This window comes from Leopardus geoffroyi, chromosome A3 (assembly GCF_018350155.1).
Source record: "Leopardus geoffroyi isolate Oge1 chromosome A3, O.geoffroyi_Oge1_pat1.0, whole genome shotgun sequence".
NCBI classification, from domain to species: domain Eukaryota; kingdom Metazoa; phylum Chordata; class Mammalia; order Carnivora; family Felidae; genus Leopardus; species Leopardus geoffroyi.
Genome location: NC_059336.1, coordinates 102223643 through 102249358, shown reverse-complemented (window position 1 = coordinate 102249358; position 25716 = coordinate 102223643). Strand labels below are relative to the sequence as shown.

General features: G+C 52.4%; 1 protein-coding gene across 6 annotated transcripts in view; it reads right to left on the bottom strand.

Moving 5' to 3' along the window:
* The window catches only part of PAX8 (paired box 8), a 58494-nt gene continuing 32778 nt past the window's right edge, over window positions 1–25716 (bottom strand). Inside the window, exons 4-12 of one of the 6 annotated variants that reach the window (XM_045446812.1) lie at window positions 23243–23443; window positions 21815–21903; window positions 21387–21512; window positions 20950–21125; window positions 16734–16854; window positions 16055–16261; window positions 8939–9040; window positions 2639–2725; window positions 1–1201 (exon numbers count right to left, since the gene is read on the bottom strand). In XM_045446812.1, coding sequence (XP_045302768.1) covers window positions 1125–1201; window positions 2639–2725; window positions 8939–9040; window positions 16055–16261; window positions 16734–16854; window positions 20950–21125; window positions 21387–21512; window positions 21815–21903; window positions 23243–23443 — 1186 coding nt within the window. In that variant the 3' untranslated portion in view covers window positions 1–1124. The remainder of the gene's footprint in view (window positions 1202–2638; window positions 2726–8938; window positions 9041–16054; window positions 16262–16733; window positions 16855–20949; window positions 21126–21386; window positions 21513–21814; window positions 21904–23242; window positions 23444–25716) is intronic. The other 5 variants (XM_045446814.1, XM_045446813.1, XM_045446815.1 and 2 more) reach the window with 5 other exon arrangements.

Sequence of the window (25716 nt, the reverse complement as noted above, 5' to 3'; positions counted from 1 at the left end):
ACCAAGAGTAATGGTTTATTGAGTTATGTGGTAATGGTGGGTTGTCTTTAAAAAAAAAAAAGAAAGAAGCGTCAAGGAGAGAAAGCCCAACACGGCAGGGAGACAATTCACTGAGAGGCCAAAGTCTAGGGGTGGACAGAGGGAAGCTTGACCCAAACAGAGCTTCATTTACAGTATTTACAGTCAGGCTTCTGGGGCAAGGGCTGCGAGGGGGCCAGAGGGGGAACCTCCATTGCTGGCTTCAGGGGGTCGCCTCAGGGTCTTTTCCGTTGCTGTGGGCTTGGGCTGTAGGCTGCATACCTGGCTTGGCAGGGGCTGTGGGGAGAGGGAAGCGGTCCCCGGCAATTCTGCCTCATTCTGCCCCCCGGGGAAGGGCTGCAGCTCACTCCCCAGGAGCGGGGGCCCTGGGGAACGTCTGTCTCAAGCTGTAATAGGCCGACTGGCTGGCAAGGAATGATCCACCGGAGGAGAACCTGGGGCGTGCTCACACATTCTCAGCAGCAGGCGAAAGGCAGGCCCTTGACCGCCAGGTGGAGCTTCTGGCTGACTCCACCCGGCCCTCAGCCGGTGGCCGGGAGGGAGGCGCAGAAAGAGAGCCAAGCAAGCCGAGTGGAGGAGGTGGACGGCCAGAGCCTCGGCTGTGGGGCAGGCTGCAGGTGACGGTCAGCGGGGCTGTGGGGGGACAGCCTCCGCGCCCGGCTGTGGTGTGCAGGCTGGACAGAAGTGCTTACAGCCCAGGACCGCCAGAGCGCGTTGATGGAGCCACAGACGCCTTTGCGGCCCTAAGCCCCTCGTGGGCCGCGAGCCGTCCCTCTCAAGCTCCTCGGCGGTTCCCTCCTCTCTCCACATTTCTCCTCCAATTCTGTCTCTTTTGGAATGGGGCAGTGCTCTCTCCCTGGAACTGCTGCCCCTCATTGCGGAGTCTTTAGAGGACAGTTTGGCCTTCTCCAAAGTCATCCTGTCTTTCATGGTTCATTAAATCAACCACACAGGGAGGGAGCCGCAATGCTGGACTTGTGGTTATTTTTCATGTAATAAATAAAGATTCCTTTGTGTGACTCTCTGGGGCCTGTCCCAGGCCAAGTCCTCCTGTTGCTCAGTTGCTCCCACTGTCCCCATGGCAACTACAGGTGGTCAAAGGCCGTGGCAGTGGTGGGCGGTGCGCTTGGCCTTGATGTGGAACTGTAATAATATGGGGAACCTGGACGTGTTTTAAAAAAAACAACAACAACAACAACACTGCTGGTCAGAAGGGGAAATTGCACCACAGCCTTCCCCTGCATCTGCTAACCTTTAAGACAACACAAGTTAATCATCTACCCCTCCGGCCTATCTGATCATCAAAGATTAACTCCTCTCTGGGCCTATTTCCTCCTTCCCTGGCCTCACCTTTGGGTTTCTGGCCAGAATGAGAACTGTTGGCTTCTTGCCCCTCCCCCCACGATGGCTTTGACCTTCAACACCCTCCTTTTCAGGGAGAGGGCAACTGAGAGCAGTTACATCTGGAACCTTGAAGAACCAAGCGCACCTGGGGATCACTGGGGCCTTCCCCAACCTTGCATACACAGTGCGAGGTCAGAGAATCTTCTCCTTAGGGCCCAGAAGGACTAGAATCCCGACTGGCCATGGGGGATGTGCGTTTGAGGATCTCCACAGGGAGGCTCCCTACACCTGCAAAGATGCGCAGCCCAGGAAGGCTTGGCGGGGAGGTGCCCTGCCCCTGGCCCATCTCAGCACCCTCATCCTTTCTGGCTAAATTGAACGGAAAGGTGAGTTGGAGTTGACCCCATGTGGCAAACAGAGCCCAGGTTAACCACCCTCCCAGTCATCTTTGGAATGCCAGAAGGTAATGGGAAGAAAGGGGGCTCTTGGGGGATGGCTGGTCCTGCCAGGCCCTTGGGGTGGGCCACACTTGCTCCACTGCTCCTCTTGGGCTCAGGTTTGCTCTGAGACCCTCAAGGTCATCACTCAGGGAAACTCTAGTGGGATTCTTCAAGCCACTTATGGGGCTTGGTTTCCTAAAAAGCTTCCTTACCCAGCCCATGGCCCCAGGGCAAGAGAGGGGTGAACAGGAGCCCATAGCTCACTCTCTGGACCTCCATCCTGAAGGGTGTCCACATCTCAAGCCAAATATCAGGAAGGTACTGAACAAAGGGTCCCCGTATGAGGGTTCTGGTGCTGGATAATGAGTACCAGTGTGCCACTTAGATGGTTAATGTGTGTGACAGGACAGCCTTATTTGCACTCCTGTAGGGCGTCCTTGCCTCAGTGTCCCTGCTGCTGCGCTGTGAGCCCCTGAAGGCAGGAAGTCCACTCTTAGACTTTGCTGGAGTCCACCTTTGCCCTTCCAAGGCCTGAGCCCTGAATCTCACACAGAACCAAGCTTTCAGAGACATGGCCTCAGGCAGTAGGAGGGAGGATGATGCCGAGAAGTCTCTTGCTTGTGTGCTCTCCCTCCAAACACCTAGGTACTTGGCCTTCCCTCTACCTGCTTGGACTGCCAAGAACACCTGTCTCCCAGAAGCCCTCCATCTAACCTGGGCCTCCGGGCTGCCTTTCAGGCAGACTTTTGGCCCAGTCTTGTACCCCAACCCTGCCCCACACAGCAGAGGGCCTGGGCGGCCCCGAGGGGACTTACTCAGCAAGCTGGAGTTGGGGAAGCGCCAGGCCTCGCCGTAGGAGGAGTAGGGGGTGTGGCCGTAGGCATTGCCAGAGTATTCACTTCCTGTTGGAGGCACACAGGTGAGAGGCCTGTGAGGTGGACATACCAATGTAGGCTTGGGGGTGGGGGAGAAGGGTCTGCAGGGCTGGCACTGGGCCAGCCCTGGGGGCATGGACAGCCAGGGCAGAGACCATGTGAGCTCAGATGTCCCTCAATCCACCCTTTGGGGGACCCTCAGCCTGCGTCAATTTGGACAGGTACCAGAGGCGCCGCCCTGACAAGCTCAGTCCTCCCAGGTAGCCCAGGAGGGACGTGATATTATTGTGCCCATTTTTCAGGTAAAGAAGCTAAGTCTTGGAGACCTCTAGAAGCTCACACAGCCGAAGGGTTTGGTGATGTTTGGAAGCTGAACTGTGTCTCCGGCGCCCAGGTTCTACCACTTTTTCTGGGCCTGGACCTTCAACAGAAGACCTTTCCAGGAGGGGCAGAAGGGAGTAAGCGGGGTCACAGAAGCAGCCATAGAAAGAATTAGCACGTACAAACTTTTTAGCCTCCCTAGCTCTGAGTTTGTTAGGGACGGGTGTGGGGTGTGTGTGAGGCCGTGGCGGTGGGGGAAGGGGGCTGCTGAGGATTAGAGGAAGGAGCCCAGGGAGGAGCCCTGCAAGGCACCAATCTCTTGGGGACTTGCTCTGAGGACGTGGGGGTCCCATCCTAAGCGGGCCACTTGAAGCAAACTCAGTGCATGACTTCCCACACAGCAAATCAGATCACCTCTTTCTGTGAGTGGATTCTTGGCTTTACCAAAAAGGAATGACTTACCAAAGAAATGACATAAGGATTCCCTTAAGTAACAACAAACCCAAGCAGACCGCACCATTACCATGGGTACTTGGTGGGGAGCTTAAAGTCTGCAAAACATGTTCCCATACACTATGCTCCTTTGTCCTCATCAGCATCCTATGCAGCACCCATTAATATGGCCAATTGATAGAAGAGGAAATTGGAGTGCCGCAGGATTAAGCAGTTTGCCTCAAATCAAATGGCAGAGCAGAACTTGGCCTCAGGGCTCTTAACTATGAATTTCGGATAATCCCTTTATGTGCTTCTGAGACAGTTTCCTCTGAAAGCCAGGTTCCTGCCAATCCTGCCAAACCATGAATATCTGCACCGCCTTTCAGAACCTCATCTGCTATTGGGAGCGAAGAGCCTTCGGTGGCTTCTGATCTCCTTCACCAACACTGGAAGGGAAGCTTGAAACTGCCTGACTCTGGAGCCGGCCTGCCTGGAATCAAATCTCTGCTCCCAAATCTCCCACTTCCTAGCTGTATAACCTTGGGCAAATCACTTAACCTCTTTGAGCCTTGCTGTCCTCATCCGTAAAATGGGATGAATTATTGTCTCTATCTCATGGTGTTTTAGAGAGGATTAAATCGGATAATATACGTCAAACGTTTAGCCCCACTCTTGGTATATAAAAAGCACTCAAGAAATGCTAGCTTTTACTATTTTCCCATGAAGCAGGCGCTAGAATAAAGCTCAACCGAGGATCACGAGTGAAGAAACTGCTCCCCAGAGAGGGAAAGACATTTACCCCAGATCCCCTGTTCAGTTGGAGCCTGCACTAGAATCATGCGCCCTAGCTCCTACCCCCAGACAGTTTCCATTGTCTCCCACAATGGAAACTGTTCCCCATTAACCGCTGTTGTATCCTCGATTTGCCCGGCTTCAGAACACCCTAGAAGGAAGCTGATTCTACGTGGGCTACACAGCCGGGGCCTCTAACCACAGCCCCCACTCACCCCACCCCCCTGCCCAGTGCCAAACACTACTGGCTTCGAAGGACAAGGAAGAGAGGTGGAAAATACAATGTGTTTCCTCTCTCATTTTGTCACTTATTCATGCATTCACTCACTCACACACTTACTCATATACTGAACACACATTCACCAAATACCTATGTGCTTCGATCACACGGAAGCTGGCAGAGGGTTGGGGCACAGGAGGCGGCACGCACCTGGGTGCCGCGTCTTCCCACCACCAGACCCGTCAACCTGCAGGCAACCCCAGTGGATGAAATGTTTCTGCATCCGCGAAAGGCCAACCCGGCGTCTTTGCTCCGCGTCTCACCCCTCTCACCTTTCCAAGGACTTTCCCCCTACAATCTATCCCCTTTTTTCCTGCTTCAACAATCCCTCCCTTTCTAATTCACCACTTCTTCCAGGCAGCAAACATGCTCTGCCATCTTCTCTTTTAAAAAATTCTCCTCCTGCCGCGTATCCAGCTACCAGCCCCTCTCTGTGCTCCCTGGTCTCTGCCCTCGCCGCCTCATTCCCCTCCAAACAGGCCAGTGCTGATCCCCTGACATCCCCACAGCCTCCATCCTGATCACTCCAATGGTCACTTCGATGCCCACCCCACCCCCTCAACCTCCTAGCCAACCTTGATTCAGGTCATTGCTCCCTCTACGCCTTTGGGTTTCACGATGCCTTTGCCATTAGATCCACTGTTCCCTCCCACTCACTCTCCTTGCTGGTGTCTTCTCTGCTCCAGCTCTAAGTGCTGAAGGCTTGGTCTGTGAGCCTTCTGTGATTTTCCATCCACATTCTCTTTCTAGTGATCTTGTCAAATCACTTGGCATTAAATAACAGCTTGGTACAATGGCTGAAATTTATGTCCTAGCCAGAATTCGTTCCTTCAGACATACATCAAGTGCCTACTGACTTATTAAACCGGGTATTTGGAGGTGTCTCAATCCTATTATGGCCCAGTAGAACTCTTGATTTCCACCTGCCACACACTCTATCCCTCCCTCTCCTGGTCTCCCATATATATACTCGCCAGCACCACCATCCACGGATTTTCCCAAGCTTCAAGCCTAGGAGTCATTCCTGCTTCCTCTGTTTTGGAACCCCCACAGCCAATTCACCAAGTGTTGTTGGCTGTACCGCTAAAATACCTTCAGTGTCTCTTTTCTCCTCCCTCACTGCTTACCCCCTGCCCAGCCCAAGCCACCGAGGTCTTGCAGGAACTATTACGGTTGTCCGTCCCCTAACTGGTCTCTGTGCTTCTTCTTTTGACTGTCTACCTTCCAGTCCCACTAAGCTCCTCCCAAGAATGAAACAGCAGTCTGTTTCCCCGGCAGTTGTCTTAAAATTTGACCCAGCCACTACCAACATCCCCTCCTTTTGTAGTGCCTTCCCCATTTACTTGTTGTTCTTGGATATATACTCACCAACTCCTTTTTAAGTGTGATCGCGCTAAACTAGTTCCTGCCTTGGGGCCTTTGCACTTGCTGTTCTTTTGGGCTGGGGATGGTTTGCTCTAGTTTATCACTTGGCTGATCACTTTGAAAACCGTCTCAAAGAGGTCTCCCCTGTTCACCCAATCTAAGGTAGTTATCTCCTCTCCCCGTGGCTCCTTAATACATCATCCAACTTTACTGTCTTCACAGCACTTGCCAGTATCTGAAATGATCTTGTTTACTCATGTGTTGACTTGTTTACTGTACTTTTTTCTTCATGCTTAGGTTGTAAGCTCCATGAATAGAGGGGCCTCCTGCCTTCTTCACTGCTATATCCTCAGCATCCTATACCATAGATATTCAACCAGTATTTGTCAAGTGAAAAAGAGATGAATGGATGAAAGGACGCAAGAATGGTTTAAAGGCTGGAAACTGGATGATGGATGATGGAAAGGTAGAAAGATGAAAGGATGGATATATAGAAGGATATATGGATGGGTGGATGGGTGGACAGAAGGATAGATGGATCAATGAAAGGATGGATGTAAGAAAGGATGGATAGATGAACGGATAGAAGGAACTATCAATGGAAGGAAAAAATGGAAAGATGGATGATGGATGGATGGAAAAATGTGTATAAAGATGCATGGATGGAAAAGTGAGTAGATGGATGGACGGATCCATCTATCTGGAGTTGTCAGTTCAGCTCTAGAACTGGTGTGAGGGTCATCAACTCTGTTAATGGGGCAGGAAAAACAACAACAACCACGAGAAGGCAAAACAGATGATGAGCGGACAGGAGAAGTCTGTGTCCTGGTCCTGTTCTTGTGTCACTTTGCTATAGCTTGCGTTGTTATTTCTAGTATTGGGGGAGGCAGTATGGTGTAGTAGAAAGAACCCTAGATTTGAAATCAAAAGACCTGGGTTTGAACAACTCAGTCACATGGTATAGTTAATTAAGGCCCTGAGCACACTCCTTTGCTTTTCGAAGCTCGTTTCCTCATCTATATTAAACTAGAATGATACCAGCTTCCTAATTTTATGGTGAGGATTCAAGAGGAAAGTTATATCTATGAATGGCCAGGCACACAGGAATTAATGATCTTTTCCTTCCTTCCACAAATGATTGAAGAATGCCCACCGGCATGCCTTGCTTTAAGCATGTATTATGCATCTAACACACAGTCGGCACTCAGTGAAGTTTTTATTAATTTTAATAGAAGGAATCACCGTTTAGTCAACTGGGAGATTGCGGCTACTATAGAGATGGACAAATAATTTTTGTGCAAAAAGATTCCTTAAGAATTAACTTGTACCACGGAGTTCCTAGGAACCAGATGATACACTTAAATAGTATTGCATTTTCTGAAACCTGATTTACATATGACTTATTGGAAAGTCCATGCACTGCGCAAGGCAAGGCCCACCCCTTTTGTAATTCACTTGAAGTTGATGTTGTAGTTGTGCTATTTTTTTTTTTTCCACAGCACTCACTCAGGATGAGATCCTTCTGGAAACACCTGCGGGCCTTTGATGAGAGGCCCAAACCTTCCAGCTACCTCACGGGTCATACTCTGGGCCCCAGGACCCCCTTGCCCTGGGCCTGGCCTTGGGGAATGATTCATAATTAAGAGAAAAGCCCTGTGCTTTCTGTTTCCTCCTCCTCCTCTAAGCAGGCGGCAGGGAAAGGTGGAGAGGTTGGAAGGGGGATGGGGGGAGCCGACTGGAGCCTGGGATTTTGATTGAGAGGCCCCATTATCCACACTCTTAAAAAAATAACCGAATCTTTTCCTTTTTTATCTTGACCAATCTCATTTCACGCTCCAGAAGAGGAAGGGAGGGAGGGAGGGAGTCCAGGGCCAGGAGGGAGAGAGGAGTCAGTATTCTGTATTTTCAACGCTGCATTAAGCACATCGCCACGGTAACCAGGCAGCAACAAGTGCCAGCTCAGCAGGTTCCCAGGGAGCGCAGAGCCTCCTTGCCTCCTCTCTTCTCCCTCCCCTCCCTCTGCCCTGGAGAGCCCAGCCCACCTGCTTCAGCACAGGGCACCCAGAGTGGGTGGCTGGCAGAGAACAGCCCCTGCCAGGGAGGGAGGGAGGGAAGCAGCCTGGGTGAATGTAATGTGTTAAGTCTCTGGGGTCAGGGGCGTCTGCACGGGGGTCACAGATGCCCTGATTCAGAGCTCGTTCCAAAAGCTCCACGTCCTGGGGCCTCTTGGGGCACTAGATATGACTCGATTCTGCCTGGATCCTCCCTTGGGTCCTTCCTATGCGGTTCCTAAAAGAGTGAGTGAGATTCGCCCAGAAAAACTCCTTGTCCTCACTTGTCTAGACCTTGACACCCTGGGTCACTATTGGGTGATGATCACGCCAGTGGATAAGGAAATCCACATGACTGGCAGGCAGTATTCCAGGACAATGCCAGTGATGATGGAGAAATCCTTCCAGCTCATGTCCCTGCAGTACCTTTGGAGTACCTGGAACACGGGTCCTGCCCATGCAGGGTTGAGTGCGTGTGGGGTGTGAAGGAAGGTATATTTCAACCATCTTCATCATCATCATCATCATCATCATCACCGACCCCATTCATATTCAAGTTTTACAGAAAGGGTGTACAAATGCATCAGAGTGAAAAAACTGGGAGACAATGGGTTGCTCAAGGGCCAGGCTTGCGTTTAGCTCACACTGTCCTGCGGACCCCTAAGGCACCCTCCATCAAGCCTCACTGAGTCCATGGAAGAAGTGGCAGAGTTTGGGTTTGAACACTGGCCAGTCTCAGCCCTGCCCATTTCATCACAGGGAATCTGGGAGCAGGTGGGAAGAAGGAAGCTGAGCCGGGGAGAGTTAAGGAGCCAGGACTGCAGTGAAATCTTGGCTCCAAGCGTTTCCAAGAAGATGCACCCTTTGGTGGGTCTTTCAATGCCTTTTGGGAAATCTGTGCATGGGATGCACCCTGCCTCTTGGCCCCTCTTGCTCTACCTTTGGCCAACACTTCCTGTTTGCAGTACTCCCCTCCTGCCCAGCCCCTCCCCTTACCTGCCACCATGCCTGCGATGGCAGAAGAGGCATAGCTGCCCTGTCCGCTGGTGGGGATGTGGGGTGGGTATCCGGGCAGCGTGGGCCCCACCATCTCTCTCCCTGGAAAAATACAGCAAGGAGTCATTAGTTAGGCCACTGTGGGCTTCTGCGCTGTCTGTCTTGCTTCCCTGAGGCTCAGCGAGTCTTCCCTCATGCCACCACCACTCTCCTCAAAGCCAGTCTCCAAACCCACTCCCCCTCCTCCCTTCTCTGAGCTCAAGCTTCTCCCTCTGTCTGGCCGACAGGACACAGGCTCCGCCGTGCAGGGAGCACTTGCTATTGCAGTCCTGTATTGTGGCCCATCCTCCAGTGATTTTATTGGTGTGCATGTTATTTACCCATAACAATGTCATGGTTTTGAAGGCAGGGCGGGGGCTATCTCTTCTGGGTCTTTGTTATCCCCCCCAGCGTCCAGCGTACCAGTGTGTGTAGGGCCTAAGTAACACATGAGGGGCCACTGGACTCAGAGCTCACATTCTTTCAGCTCCGCTTTGAGGATCAAGAACGAGGTCCTACAAGGGATGGCAAAGGCCTTTGGGCCACTACCTTTCACTATACTTTTTTGGACCCGTGGCAGACATCGCTAATCAATCACTGAACTGTTTTCCAATGGGCCAGGGAGGGTGGTTCCTATTCCTCAATGTGGTCTTCCAGGTGGGTACAACCTATCAGAATTGTAAAGGACACAAAACCTATAGGCTATCCCTGACCTAGAAAGGAGACACAGGCTGAGAGATATTTGGTGTTAACACCTGAACATGAACCACACATCTGTCAATTCCATTCCTGGAAAAAAAAACACACACACAAAAAAACAAAAAACAACCCACTTTCAGCAAAACGGACATCCAGCTCTCTCTTTATAATCTACGGGTAATGCCCTTGTCTTGGAGGCATGTGGAGACCAGCCCTAGTGACCTGATTTCCCTGTCTCTACCTCTCCTCTACATCAGAAAGTTTGAACCTTCCCATTCTGGAGGCCCCGTCTGACTCGGTGAGTTCCTTCCACTTCTCTCGTGTCCCACAGGCCCAGATCAGACTCTCCCTCACCCAAGGATTCTTGGCAATTCATCCTGCTTTGGCCACATCTGTCCAGGTAATGACCGCTGTCATTACCACTCAGCGTATTTATTAATAACATCTATTTTACTCTCAAATACCCCATTTGGAATGATGAGTTATTTGGTCATTCCATTTCTTAGTGATGTTTACAGGGTTTCTCAACTTCAGCACTATTGACATTTGGGGCCAGATGATTTTTGTGTGGGGGTCATCCTCGGCATTGCAGGATGTTCCATGGCATCCCTGCGTCTACTCGCTCAGTACTGGAAGCACTTCCCACCCAACAGGACAACAGAACAATCCAGATATTGTCATATGTCCCCAGGGGGCAAAATCACCCTGGGATGAGAAATGCTGTGTTCGGTTATGACCATTTTACCCAAGCGCCTCTGCCTCCTTCACATCGGGGGCTGCTTTTTCTCCCGGGACTCACAGGGACCCCCTGTGAGTCTGTCAACCAACTTACCAGGGCTGTCCCCTCTGCACCACTGCCTGTCCAACTTTTCTGCCTGACATCCCCCCGAGGTCCAACATGCTTTGAACTCTTCAGGGGGTGGCTAGTAATGATGAACGGGAAGGCACGTCCCATGGAACCTTATGAGTCGTCAGTACTGCAGCGACTAAATCTTACCTCTATTTTTAGAGATTTCCTGAAGACAAGTTGTGCATTCAATAAAGATTTATTGAGAAAGTATGAGGTCCCAGGCACTTTTCCGAATACTGGGGATACAGCAGTGAATAAGAATGCTAAATTAGCAAGGCCAGCCACTAAAGCAAGATTGGGCATGAGCTGGGATAAGCGTGTGGAGCCAAGTTTAGGGGGTCAACAAACGAGACCAGGCCTTCTGGACTTCTGTCTTTCCTCTGAAGGAAGGATTTAGGAACCAGAGGACCTTGGTCCTTATCCTGCTTCTGCAACTAATTTTCCAAGTGTCCTTAGACCAGCCACCTATGTGCCCAAGCTTGTTTCTTCATGTGCAAAATGGGTGGGAGAGGGGGGAAATAAGAGTACCTTATATACCTTATTACTATTACTATGATATTATCAGTATAACTCACAGCCAGGGTTTCATGTTATAGGTGGACATCGATTAGTGCAGTGGACACATTCTATAAGTTGTTACATCATGGGAACCCTTATAGAATAAACCCTATTTGAAATGAGCCATCAGTGTTCATTATTTAAAACTATGTGAATGTTTTCATAAAAATGAACACCATCGGTGCCGGAGCAAACAGGGTGGAATCCACTGGAATTCTATAGGTGGGTTCAGTTCACTTGACCCAAGGTCTGAATAAAGGAGGGATTGGAAACTCAGGTGAGGCAAGGAAATTTTAGTGCATTTAGAAGTAGAGGAAGGACTATGCAGAAAATACACCAAGGTAAAATCTGATCCTTCTTTGAAGAAGGGCTGCAATACAATCAGCTATCGGACTCAGCCCCCTCGGCTCTCAGATGAACATTTAGCCAAAGACTGGAGCCTATGAGAGGAAGGGGCGGCCATGAAGTCTGTGAGGGCAGCAGGGGTACAGGGGGTGGACAGATGCATGAGTAGGAGAGTGATGGAAGAGGGTTGGTGGCTAATTCAGGCCCAATGCCTTTTCTTTCCTTTTCCTGCTTCCTCTTCCCTGAGAGAGAGAAAGAGAGAGAAAGAGAGAGAGCTCTAGATCCAAGCCAGGCTGTGGATGAGGGACAAACCAATTTCTCTGAATCACATCTTCCCATCTGTCTCATGAGCTAGGTTAGATTAGAGATAGTAAATTAGGTTCACCTTATCACTTACTTCATTGGTAGGGGTTTCCTGATACCCTGTTTTGAGAAGGATTCTGAGGCTGCATCTGTGTCTACCATGACTGGGGCTGGAGGTGAGGAGGTAACTCTTGGCTTTTAGGCCTCCTCTTTGCTGGTGCTGGTCTAGGTATTCTCCAGGTCTCCTTTGACCCTGGAGCCCTGTGGTTCCACACTCCTCTTTCTACTGCCCTCGACCCATCCCTTTCCATCACCTGGCCCTACTGTTTCTTGAGCTCTGCAGCTCAGTGGGCAGAGCACAAGGACACATGCTCCCCCGAAGCTGCAATTTAGTCACAATTGCCCTGTAGGACCCCATCCCATGAGAGCTAGCCCCTAGACTGCTCTTAGAAATAAATTCATTAACCTCACTCCCTTATATTCTGAGATTTTAATCTTCATCTCTCCTTGACCACCGAATTTTCTCCCAGGGGAGCAGATGTTTCTGGATCAAGTGCTGGAGCAGACCCCAAAGTTTTCCATGAAACTTGGCCCTCCTGGAAAGCCTAGTAAGACTTTCTACAGGATGGCCCTCATCCAGCCTATGGTACCTTAAACTCCCCTGTCAATCCCTCAAAACTCTGCTTCAGTTCCTTGAATATGTGGTTTCTTCCAAAAAGCCAAGAACCTTGCAACCTTCTCAGAAATGTAACCACAGAAGCCATGAGGTAGATTGCACTCCAACATGGCCTAACCACGACCTTTTACTGAATTACTTATTTTTGAAAGGTCTTCATCATTAGTTTCTTTGATTTGTTATTATTTATCTATTTATATTTATTTTTTGAGAGAGAGTGCGTGCGCATGTGTGCATGCATGAGTGAGGGAGGGGCAGAAGGAGAGGGAGAGAGAGAGGATCGTAAGCAGGCTCCATGCTCAGTGCAAAGCCTAACTCAGGGCTCAATCCCATGACCCTGGGATCATGATCTGAGCTGAAATCAAGAGGGACGCTTTACCAACTGAGCAACCCAGGTGCCCTTAGGTTCTCTGATTTGCAATTCCTCTGCACTCAAATATACTTTCTACATGGCCCTATTTTTCAGAAGGTGATGTAGACATAGGTTGATGTTCACTGGCTGCACAGTGGGGTTCTATAAAAAAAAACACTAACACCCCAGAAATATTGGCAAGTGTTCTAAATATTGGTAGAGTCCAGGAGGAATTTAGAGGGTAGAGGAGATTTCAGACAATTTTATTTGTCCACTTTGATGTCTGCCCTCTACTTGACCCCTTTTCAATTCCTTATCTTGTTCTGATAGCAAAGAAAATTTATAGCAATCCAGAAATCTCTTTGGCAGGACTAAATATAATTTTGCACAAAAGAATGGAGGCGGGTAATGGACTCTTTGATGATAAAACCAAACTCAGGGCTCTCTGATCAGCTGAGCTGGAATCAGCCCTGGAACACCCAGGACAAGGATGCCTCTGCTATCACTCTTGCAAATGTGTTGGGACCCAGACTGGGGCATCTGAAGGGAAATGGCAGGAATATTAGGGACAATCCTATTGTTCCCCAAACTCTGATCCTTCTTTTTTAAAAAGTTGATTAGGGAGAAGCTGAGACCCAGAGGGACAGTCACCCTGGAGACCGCACTATCAGAGACACTGGGTGAGGAGAGGAAGTGACCCCAGGGGGAGACTGTGAAGCAGCAGGGAGGGTCTTTAGGAAGCCACTCAGAGGAGGTGAGCTGGGAAGGCTCTGGTAGGTGAGGGCCAAGCTGATTCTGGAATGAAAACTCATCTGGTCTTGCCTCTTTCCTCTTGTCTGCAGCACTACCTCGGCATAATTGAGTCTCGGCTCCCTTCTTTCTTTCAAGTTCACCTCTTCCTCTCTTGGATGGCTTTCTAGCCCCCCTGACTCTTGAGATCCTTCCTTCCTTCCAGCCTTCCTTCTCCCTGCATGTCCTCCCAGCCCGCTCACCGTGGTTTGGCCCCATGGTAGGTATTTTAGGTCCATTCTTGACCATAGTCTGCAGGTGGACAGTCTTCGAGGAGCCACAGGTCAACACCCTGGGCTCCACATGGACACCAGCCATCCTGTACCTTGTGCCCAAGCCACAGGGCTGGCCCGGCTCTGTGAACTGCATCCCTGACTTGCTTCCTGCTCTTGGCAACCTGCTTGGACCTGGTGCCTCCAAGCCTGGGCATTCTTTGACAGAGGAAGAGTCCCTGACTCTGGTGCTGCATCCTCAGCCCTCGGGCTGGGCCCTACAGCCAGCCATTGGCTTCCACAGGGGCCGCACTCTATACCCTGGTGTCTGCTGACAGCTTCTTTGCTCCATGGGGTGCATGACCTTCCAGTTCTGCTGCTGGTCTGGAATGTGGGCATGTCCACTAAACTGAGAGCTGACAGAGGGCGGAAGTGGCCCACTGCTTTGACTGCATATCGACAGGGGGTGTGTGAAGCCCTAACAGGGTGACAGGGAAGGGAGAAAGTTGGGGGCAGGGAGTTTGCCACGGACCACTGTCCAAGACCGCTTCCCAATGCCATGCGTCCACTGCCTTGACCTCTCGAATGGTCCTGCCAGGTACCTGGGCAACTCACGCAGTAACTAAAGAACTGCGCCCCATCGTCACGTGCTCCATCCACACCTCATCCCCTGCCTGGCTTATTGCAGCCCTCCTGGTTGGGGCCCACCATTCGCACGAAGCAGGCGGTCTCACCCAGTGCTTGGGCCTCTCCATCCTGCGGTGGACGTGAGCCCCTTTACTCCCTGGCTCCCCTCCCACCCTCCCATCCCATTTTCTCTGGCTGACATCACTCCACTCAGCTCACAGATTTTTCTCCTTTAATCACTTTGGTCAAAACAAATGACCCATCTCCGCTGACTTCACCCGCTTTTGAAATTTTGAACTCTGAGTCAACATGTGCTCCCGTGCCCCATACCCTGAGACACTGCCTCTCTGCCCACACATTGGGCTTCCTTCATGAACCCTTTACCTCTGTGCCCACCTCTTTCAAGAGGTTCTCCCACACTAGACGTGGGGATGCACAGAGAAAAACATCCCAGGTCCAGCCAGACTGTGCACTTGAGTAAGATGACCTTGTGGTCCCTCTGGGCAGGTAGAGGCCTTGTTCTTCTGGTGTGGTGGTTTTCAAGTCCAGGGGCTTTCAGGGGGGCAGAGTCCCTACTTCAAACAGAGTAGCTCTTCATTTGTCTGATTTGGATACCTGGCTTCTGTAAAAGCTGTCATTTTAACAGCGTGTTTTGAGGCCCAGCAAGGTGAAAAACACTGGTCCAGAAGGGCTAGTCCACTTCTGGCTTCCTCCATGGGTTCTGGTTCAGTGCCTTGGGCCCACATCTAACACAGTCCCATCTCCGTGGAAGCCCTTCGGAGAGCTGAAGGCTATCATGGGTCCCTCCCTGCTCCCCATTCTCGCTCCATCTCAGGTCTTCTCCTGCCCAAGCCAGACACCCTCTTTCAGCTGCTGCCCTGGCCCTGGCTGGTGGGCTGATGTCCTACTTCCAGGGAGACCCACTTCTGCTGAGGGCTGACCCACAGGCCGCATGCAGGCCGAGCCCTCACTCTGCCAGACAACCACACGCCTACGCAGGGGCCCTGGCCAGGCCCAACTCCTTCCTGGGCCTCTTTCCCATCAATATAAGGAGAGATTTGCTCTAGATGCCCCTAAGGCACTTCCAGCTTTACGTGTTTTGAGGCCAGTGAGGTTCCTGATGGGAGGTCCCCTGCTCCCTCATCTCTCAAGTTTCTCCGAGGGTGACCCTGTTAAGCTGGATACAAGGAGTGCTACACTGTGGAGACCCAACTGGGACGGACCCTCTGTCTTCTTTAGAAATTTGATCCAGAAATCGTCTCCAAAAGCCAATGACTTCTTCCCTCCAAAGTTTTCTTCTTTTCCTTCTTTTTTACTTTTCACCCAGACCAAGGGTTCACTGCTTTATACTGCCTGGCTCCTGGCCTTAAGGCCCCCCTCTCTTCCATGGGTCTTTGGGGGGAGGTTCTGGAAATGTGCCGCGCACCCCACTTCCTGGCATCCCCAGAGTGCCTGCCCCTCCCACGGCCTGACTTGGCCAGCACGGAACACCACATCTTGGCACGTCCAAAGGCTGCGGGTAGATTTAGGGAATAGGGTGACGGCGGACAGGACTGAGGGCCAGAGACGGGGCTGGACCCAAAGCAGGGGACTGGTGGCCGGCCCTGAGGACCTCCCCCTCCCCCACCCGCGATAGCTGCACGGCCCCGGGACCTCCCTGTCGTACCTGAGAGGAGGGCCTGGCCCGTGAACTGCCCGTACACGGAGGCAGCATGGGGAAAGGCATTGAAGGGCGGGACCGAGGCACCGGCTGGGACCCCGGAGCCGACTTGCTGCAGATCCAAAAAGGCGGAGCTAGATAAAGAGGAAGGGGTGGAGCTAGAACTGGACACCTCGGGGGTTTCCTGCTTTATGGCGAAGGGTGAATGAGGATCTGCCGGAGGGAGGGAGACAACAAGGAGAGAGGGGTGTGAGATGATGGGGTGGGCACATGCACAGACCCAGCCATGAGATGCGGGAGGGGTGCGGGCGGGGCGCGGGGGCAGGCGGCTCCTCTCTGAGTCTGGGGGTGGCGGGAGGGCTGCACGTGTTCCTCGGGGTGAGTGAGGGCTGGAGAGAAGCTCTGCCTCCCTGCTGTGCCTCTGCTAGCATAAGAGTGTTGTGTGTGCCGCCTCCCCTCCCCTCCCCTCCCCCGCAGCAGTGGGGGAGCGAGGAGGCACGGAGGGGGGGCCTGGGATACGAGGCTAGACCCTCTGGACCCACCTGGAGGCCCAGCCAGCACAGCCCACCTCTCCTCTGCAGGCCCAAGGTCCTAGCACCCTCCTCCTCAGGGCCGGCCGCGCTCTGCCTTCCAGCCCATCTGTGCAGCTGGGGCCACGTGGCCCAGGACATTCCGGGCGTCGTACCTGCCACCACTGGGTAGGTCTGATGAGTCGAGAGGTTGCGCCCCAAGGGTGTATTGGAAGGGGTCAGGGTGGCCTTGCCGTCGTCCAGGGCGCTGTTGAGCAAGGGCAGCGGGTAGAGGCCCTGGGGAACAAAGAGAAGTCAGCGCACAGAGGCCCCTGGCAGGCGGCCTACCTAGAGACCCTGAAGCCTGATCTCCGGGCTTCCTCTCCTGCGGCCCTGGAATTCAAAGCCGGCTGGTCTCCCTCCCTGTCTCCCCACACGGTCTGGACCCACAGAGAGCAGGATGCAGGGCTGGAGCGGTCTGCCTCTGGCCTGGCTCAGAGTGCTTCGCTCCATTCATTAGTTTATTCCTCTCCGGATAGGAAATTCAGGCACAGGGAAGCCAAGAAGCTCGTCATACTCCCATGTGGGGCAGAGCCAGGACCGAAACCCAAGGGGCCTGGCTCTCGTGTGCATGCTCTCAAACGCTGCCCTAAACTGGAAGACACGATGACCGCTTCTGTTTGCAAAGAGGGCGCGTTAGAGCTTTGCCAATGCCATCCTGATCCACTGAGCCCCATGGCCCTGTGATGTGGCCAAGCAGTATTTTGTATGTTTTGTACGTGGAGAGCCCGAAGCCCAGAGAGGCAAGTGTCCCCGGTAAGTATGAAACTGGTACCAAACAGAGGGCCCCGGATCCCGCCTCGTGTGCTCTTTCCTTCAATAAAGTGGCAGACAGACCACCCACCAGAACAGGTGGGTGTCTTCTTTCTCTTTTCTACGTCCAAGTAAACATTAACTCACAGGTTCAGCTGGACGATGATTCTTGGGGTCAATTTTGTTTAAAAATCTCTTTATCAAGTACCTGGGGGAGTTTTCTTTGTTAAGGCCTCGTTTTAGATGCCCTCCGGCCTCCCTGGACACGAGTGGGGTTATATACGATTAAGGCAAGCATGCGTTACCCCTCACCGGGACTCCCTCCCTTGAGGGGACAAGACAGCGCAAACAGGCACACACCCCATCCCCCAGGCAGGTCACACACATCACAAACACACTAGGTGGAGCCGTGTGCGTATTAAAATCGAGGAACGTTCTGCGGTTACATAACAGCTCCACTAAAGGCAGTCACTTCCATGGAGCCGTGTTCTCCAAGGGGCCACAGCACTTTCTGGTTGCATGCTGGGCACTTTTGGAAACTGCAGTCAATTCTGAAGGCCACCAGGCACCATTACCATGTAGCAGCAATTACTGACTGAATGTGCTCTGGTTCCGTGCCTTCCGAGGGGAGACTGCTGCAGGGTAGGGTAGAGTTGCCTGGAGCCTGGCTTAATGAAATTGAACAAAATACCCAATTTCTAGAGAGTGTAAGAAAAGTTTAAAATGCCTTATGGATGTGTTGATTGGATAACAAATATCTACTCAAAATCCTATAGCTTTCCAAAATCCAGGCAATTCAGTGAAGGGGAAAAAAAAAAAATCCCCAAATCTCTAGAGTCAGACGTCTTGGTGATGTTGCATTGAATGGTGGCGATATCCCAGTGATGGGATAAACTGGGATGGAGCCTGAATTGGCGTGCAGAGGGGCACAGTGCTTTCGTTTCCTGGGCCAGTTTGAGCCCTGGCTCTGCAATGACCAGCCAAGGAGCTTTAATCTCCTTGACCTCTCTGAGCCTTGATTTTTTTTTTTTTTCTCCTACATAACAAGGATAATAGAATCTGATGTACAGATTGAATGAGATTTTATATACATATACTAAATGCTTAGCACAGAGTGCCCAATAAATTGCTATCATAAGTATTATTATTTCAGAATTATGTGAAGAGTCATAAGCTGCCAAATTCTTGCTGTCTGTCCTAATAGTCACATTCTGTTGATCTGCTTTTAATTGCACTTATAAAATAGAGGAAAAATACCTGTTCCTAAGCGTGACATCTAACTGTGCCTGATTGTGAAAGAGCAACCAGAAGTAAGGCCGCCATCTTACTTTCCCCTTGTTGATTTTACAGAACCTGAGGTCAGGTGTGAGGACCTGTAAGCCTCTCTCCCTCTCTCTCTCTCTCTTTCTCGGCTCCCCAGGCCAGAGGGCCTTCCTGTGCCCAGATGAGAGAACACGGAGTGTCCTTTGATGGCACAGAGTCACCAAGGATGGGAAAGGCAGGGGCTCAGATGCAAAGAGCCCTTGGGACAGGCTGGATTCTCCCTGCCCCCACCACCAACCCAGGTGAATGAATGAGCGAGCAGAAGACTGGCTGAGGGAGGGAATGAATCATGGGTGGACATGGCTGAGCCTCAGTTTCCTCCTGTACAGGATGAGAGGTTGGAGGAGTTCCATGGTTTTCAAACTGTTTTTCCGGTCTTCACATAATAATGGACATAGAAGCACCATATCTAAAACAGGTATCAGTGGGCAAGTCTGAATGAAACCAGGGCCGGCAGGTCTGAGCTCCACAGCTGTTTGCTCCCCCAGGTTCTGTCGACCCTCCCTGGCCCTGGGTTATCTCCACGCAAATGGAAAGACTGGACTCAGTGGTCCCCGAGGTCCCTGCGGCTCTGAGACTCTCTGATAACCATAATTCCCCATGTACAACATAGGCCGGCCTGGTGTGGGGTCGCGGGGCTTCCTTGTAATCAAGGAATCAGCCAGGTTAATGGAGCCAGGAGATGGCTCTGTGACCCAGAGGGCGCCTGGGGTCTCAGCAGCAGGGTTTCTTTACCAGGATGGCTGCTGTTTGCACACTGGGGTTATGCAGGCTCCTTCCCACAGAGCGGGCTCCCCGTGGGCCCACGGCTGCGGCCCCATTTCCCTCAGGGAGCCATGTGCTGACTCTCCGATGAGCAGCCGGACCCTCTTCCCAGGTCTGCTGACGGCCAGCTTTCTCTGCACCCCCTCGTGGGGTGCAGAGCCGGGCCTGATAAAATCGCTGACGCAGATTGCCGGCCCAGCTGCGGTGCTGGCATGGACCCAGCAGCCCAGACGGTCACTGGCAGTGGTTCAGCTGGTTATTGGCATCGGCGACGTTGTCCTGCTCAGACTTTAAAGGCGTAAGGCTTGCCTCATTCCTGGGTCAAACGCTAGCAGGAGCAAAGTGGGACGCGTGGACCCACCCTAAGGGAATTCCTCAGCTGGTTGATCCCGTGGGGGAGGGGGTGGAGGTCACGGCTACCGCGGACAGATACAGATGAACTGAGGGGCCAGCGGCCCTGGAGTTTCTGTCAGACTTGTGGAGTCTCTTTTGGGCTCGTGGGAGACCCGTGACATCTCTGCTACCTTTTCCCGGAAGCTGACCCACTATAAACCATCTCACCTGTCCTGAGCACTAGAAACAAAAAAAACAAACAAAAACAAAAACAAAGCAAAAAACTCCCCTGTAACTTGCAATTTAGCATTCTGGATTTCTCAGCTCACTCACCCATACGTCTTCACTGGGTATCTATTCTAAAAGGGGCACAAAGTTAGGTGCTGGAGATTAAAAAAAAAAAAAAAAAAAAAAAAAAAGATGCTTCAAGATGCTGCCCTGCCTTATGAAATCCACTGTCCACACCTCTGTCCACTAGACGGTTCCAGCACAATGTGAGAAGTTACCCGAGGGGCACGTTGGGTATGCAGAAGCACAGATGAGGGAGAGACGGAGCACGTCTGAGGGGCAGGGCATGCTTCATGGACAAGTGATGCTTGAGCTGAGTCATAATGGCCAAGTGGTACTTTTCCAGGCAGAAAGGTGGGAGGCGAGGCGCTGTGCGGGGAGGGCGTGCACTGTGCCAGTGCAGAGAGGTGTGAAAGAGAGCGGTGTGCTCGGGAGCGTGAGTCATGCAGGGTCGTAGGGTGTGCGGGTGTGAGTGGCCAGAGGTAGGCTGCAGGTGCTGGCTGAGGTCATGGTATAGGGCTTGGAGGAGCTGCTTTGGAGCTGTAGGACCCGACCCCTGTGGTCTGGGAAAGCCACGGGGCAACAGAGGGATGGTTGTGTTGCTCTTCCCGAAAAGGCAGAGCTCAGAAGCTATAGGTGAGGAGAGGCAAGAGTGCTGGGGCAGGGGTGGGGGGAGGGGAGGAGATGCCAGCATCTGGGAAAATAAAGTCTGTGAGGCTTGGAGCTGCATGAAGCATGCACCCTGAGCCCGTCGGAGCAAGTTCTAGTTGCTCTGGCGGCCGGACTGCAGGCTGACTGGGAGTCTTTGAGAGACGGCGCTTTGCTGCGGCCCCTGCCCGCCGCCGCTCACCTGCTCACCCGGCTGCTCACCTGCTCGCCTTTGGTGTGGCTGGGGGAGGCATAGGCCTCCGGGTAGTGCTGCCGCTCGAATGGGCACTCGAGCGGCTCAAGGTGGTGCTGGCTGAAGGCGTCCGTGCGAAGGTGCTTGCGGGGCCCGCTGCTGCTGCTCTGGGAGTCGATGCTCAGCCGGCAGCTGTCCTGGTCACCTGGCATCCCCAGGCAGGAAGAGAGCTTTCAGGGGACCCATCTACCACACCCCAGGCCAGAGTGGAAGGGCAGACTCGGGCTGCAGAGGGATGGGAAGGACCTGGCTCCGGGCTGCGGGACTGTGGCCAGCTTGGGGGGTGGGCCACGTGCTGTAGGCGGGAGTTGCAAAGTCTGGGGCCACCGGTCCCCGTGGAGCCTGAGCAGACTGCCCTCCTGCACCCCCCCCCCCCCGACCTGCCCTCTGGCTCCCCAACACTCACTGTCGTCCATTTTCCTCTTGCTGTCGCTGCCAGGCTGAGCAATCCCCAGGAGCCCATTGATGGAGTAGGTGGAGCCCAGAGAGTCTGACTGGGGTGATTCTGGGGGCGTTACAGCTGAGCTGGGGACTGCAGTGGGGGGGGGAGAGAGAGAGGGTCAGCACATCCCTGGGAGCCCCCGCTGCCACCATGGTGGAGACAGGGGGCCCACTGGAGTGGGGGTTCTTGGATCAAGGCTGCCGGAAATGTTTCCACCCCTAAGTATGTCAGTGCATCTTCCCTGGGACCCAGCAAGGCTTTGTCGGTGGAAGGGCTCAGTCCGCACAGGCGGGTGTGTGTGTGTGTGTGTGTGTGTGTGTGTGTGTATGTGACTGTTTTTGCTGATGGGTATGGGTGTGCGAGGCTGAGTGTGCCTGCAGGTCAGCACTCACTCAGCGTGTGTCCCGGGCTCAGGGACTTGGTGGCCACGCAGCTGTCCATGGGGAGGTTGAATGGTTGCTGCACTTTGGTCCGGATGATCCTGTAAGGAAGACAAGAAAGGCTATTAGAGAGAAGAGGAGGAAACAGGACTCACGCTGCCCTGGATCTGTGCCTTTTTGAGAGCCCACCTGGGTATCTTAAAGGCACCTCGATTACAACCTGCTACAATCAAATGCATGGCCTTACTCCTCACACCTGGTCCTTCCCAGTTTTCCCGTTTCATGATCAGTTCCATTGGTCACTCAAGGCAGAGATACAGGCGGAGTTCACGTCTGCCTCCTTCCCTCTTCTCTCAAGCCCATCATGAGGTTCAGTGGGTTTGACCTTGTAAACCTCTCTGCTGTTGACCCCTCTCTGCATCTCACTGTCAGCAACTTAGTGCATGCCACTACCAAGTCTCTCCCTCCGGGATCGCTCCCTGGCCTGCCCCTATCTGCTCTTGACCCTTTCTACTCGATTCTCCCAATTGTAGCTAGAGTGGACTTGTTGAGATGCCAGTCAGCCTCCTGCTTAGAGTCTGCCAAGTTTCTTATAGGTCACAGGTAAGAATATGTGACATGGCCACCCGCCTCTAAAGGGCAGTCTTTGCTGACCTTTCCACCTCAGCCTACCCCATGTTCCCTGTCTATCTGCTGGCTTTCTTTCGGCTTCTTGTCTAAGATCTATGAGCCACAGGTCCTTTGCATGTGCTGCCTCAAGGCTCCTTTGGCTCCCCTTTTCACTTATTTAACTCTTACTCATCGTTCTTACTCAGGGACATCTTTTCATACCTTCCTAAACCAAGTCGCTTTATGCTAGCTCACATACCCGCATGTTTCTCTCCTCAGGAGGACTTACAGTTTCACTTATACAATTGTTTGTGTGGGCACTTGATTAGTACTGGATTAGTGTCTGTCTTCCCCCTAGACTGTAAGCTCCACAAGGACAAGGACTGTGTGTTTCCAGGGCCTAGCACATAAATCGAGTGAATCACACATACATGAATGAGTGAGTGAGGAAATGATTGACTGAGGTAGTGAGTGAATAATTGAATGACTAAATAAGGGGGTGAATGCTTGAATGAGGGCCGGGTTAGGGGTCATGTGGCCCAAGAAAGGATCAATTCAAGATTCTTTCATTGAATAAAAAAGGATGTAGCGTGTGAGGAAGGAAACTGTGGAAAGTACAACCCAGGGTGGGGTGGGGTGGGAGCAGAAATGTCTCCTAGCAGTGGGGAGGTGTGATATCTGCCCAGAGGCTGGGGGGCTTCCTGCTTAATTCTTCAGCAGTAGGCCCCTCCTCAGGCTCCCCTCTACCCAAGCCAGGCCCTTCTTCAGGTCTCTGTCATGATTCCCCCAAAGCCCAGGTGCCTTGGCCCCCGGCTGCTGTGTCCCTCTTACCTATTGATGGAGCTGACACTGGGCACAGTGTCATTGTCGCAGACCCCCTCAGCCAGGAGCCGGTCTCGGATCTCCCAGGCAAACATGGTAGGGTTCTGACGCTTGTAGTCTCCAATCTTCTCCACCACCTTGGGGGTGGCCACCTTGGGCTTGGAGCCCCCTATCACTCCAGGCCGGATGCTGCCAGTCTCGTAGTACCTACTCCAATAGAGAACCCCAAAGAATTACCCAATAAGCAGGTGGGGTCTTTGGGCCGGGACTTAGCCAGAGACTCTCATTCCTCTCCAAAGCTTCTGGGGAGGGGTTTGGGGGCTCAAAAGCACCCCCCAGGGCTGGCCTCAAACACTTGATGTTCCTGGCACTATCTGTTTCCCTTGCATGGGTAGGTTTATGCTGCTGCCGAACTCTGCTAAAGACCTCACCCTGGACACCTGGCTTCTCTCTTTTTCCCTCAGGCCAGTGTCTTGTGTCTAAGCTCCTGCAAGAGCCACCTGTGGAGAACAAAAGATTTCCCTTCTTAGAAAGGTAATTGTGATGCACATGCTGCGTGTGTACATACAAGTTCACAGTGGCGGGTTTCTCTATCCGGCTTTTCTTTCTTTCTTTTTAATGTTTTTATTTATTTTTGCGAGAGAGAAAGAGAGACAGAGCACAAGTGGGGGTGGGGGCAGAGAGAGAGGGAGACACAGAGCAGGTCTCTGTGAGCTGTCAGCACAGAGCCTGATGCGGGGCTCGAACTCACGAGCCATGAGATCATGACCTGAGCCGAAGTCAGACGCTCAACAGACTGACCCACCCAGGTGCCCCTCTAACCAGCTTTTCTTAGTTAAAGCATGACTCACTGTTCTTGGCCATCCCGGCTTTACCCTCCCCAGGAAGCCAGCTTGGATCATTGGGCCCTCTGCCTCGGTCTGGCTGGTTCACCTTTGCTCCCTTCCCTTCCCCCCTGGCTGGCCACTGGTTTTCTACCAGGTTACATGGTTCAGGTTGAAGCTGCTTCTCATGGACTCTGGAATGCCAGCCTGTCCTGGATCCCTGGCCACGTCCAGCCCCATAAGCCAAGCTCACTCTCCCAGGCTGTCCACTTCTCCTCCCCTCTGAGCACCCAACTAGCTGCTTTGGCGGATCAGAGACTTAGGTCAGGATAGCTTTGCCCTCCTTGTTGTGGAAACTCTGTGGTCTCTTCTACAATGAAATAAAATCTGGTTCTTTAAAACTCTGCTTGCCTGTCACAGCCTTCCAGGGCTCATCTCTCTGGGGCACCCCAGCCCACCCTGGGAAGCCCTCTCCTGACCCTAGCCACAGAGCACATGTTACCCTGACAGCTTCGGTAGGAAGCCAGGGCTCTCCACAGTTCAGTTACAGTTCAGGGCTCTTTGCCTCTTTAAACCAGAACTATACTTGAATCTGTTAAAAAAAAAAAATTTTTTTTTTTAATGTTTCTTCATTTTTGGAAGACAGAGAGAGACAGAGCACAAGCAGGGATGGGGTGGAGAGAGAGGGGGACACAGAACCTGAAGCAGGCTCCAGGCTCTGAGCTGTCAGCATGGAGCCCGACACGGGGCTCGAACTCATGAACTACGAGATCATGACCTGAGCCGAAGTCAGACACTTAACTGGCTGAGTCACTCAGGTGCCCTTCTTCTTGAATCCACTTATCAGTTGGGTGAGGGAGACAGGTACATTGAACTGATGCAAAGCCCCAAGTCCCCCAGTGCAGGGGCATTTTGGGAGTGGCTCTCCAGACTGTGCTATGTCAATCCAGAAGCAGGGCTTTGCTGCTCCTGGTTCCACCTGAACCTTTGGGTCAGTGGTCCTCAACTCCGGCTGCAGAAAGTTGGAATCACTTGATGGAGCCTTAGCACTGTACGAAAACTTGGGCTCATTCTCCTAAAGTTCTGCTTTAATTGGTGTGGGCTGGGGCCGAGACATATATATATATTTTTTTTTTAATTACTTTTCCCCAGGTGACTCTAACGTGCAGCCGGGGCTGTGAGCCACTGCTCTGTGGTTAGTGTTCATACGTGTTACCTGGTCATCTCATAAAAATCACAGCACCCAGGCCTGGCTTCCAGAGTGGATGCTGTGATTTATATATAGGTCTGGACCAGGCCTTAGGAGCTGCCTCTCATCAGGACCCCCTGATGCTTCTGCTGCCGTTGCTCTGGGAGTTACCAGTTTGAGAAGCACACTCAGACATCCCTCATGCGGGGCTTAGGCCGCAGGAGCCACCTCTGATCATGTGCCCCTCCCTGGTGGCTCCATTTCCTTTGGTCTCAGCGGTTGGCGGGGTTGGGGGTGGGGTGCTTTGGGGAAGATGCTCCTGCTTTAGGAGTAGAGAAGCCTATAAAAATAAGACATGAGACAAAGGAGAAAAGTGGGAGGGAGAAACAAAAGGAAGGAGAAGTGGACAAAGAAGAAGAAAGGGCAGGAAAATAACAGAAGAGCAGTGCATAAGGGGGAGGCCCAGAAGT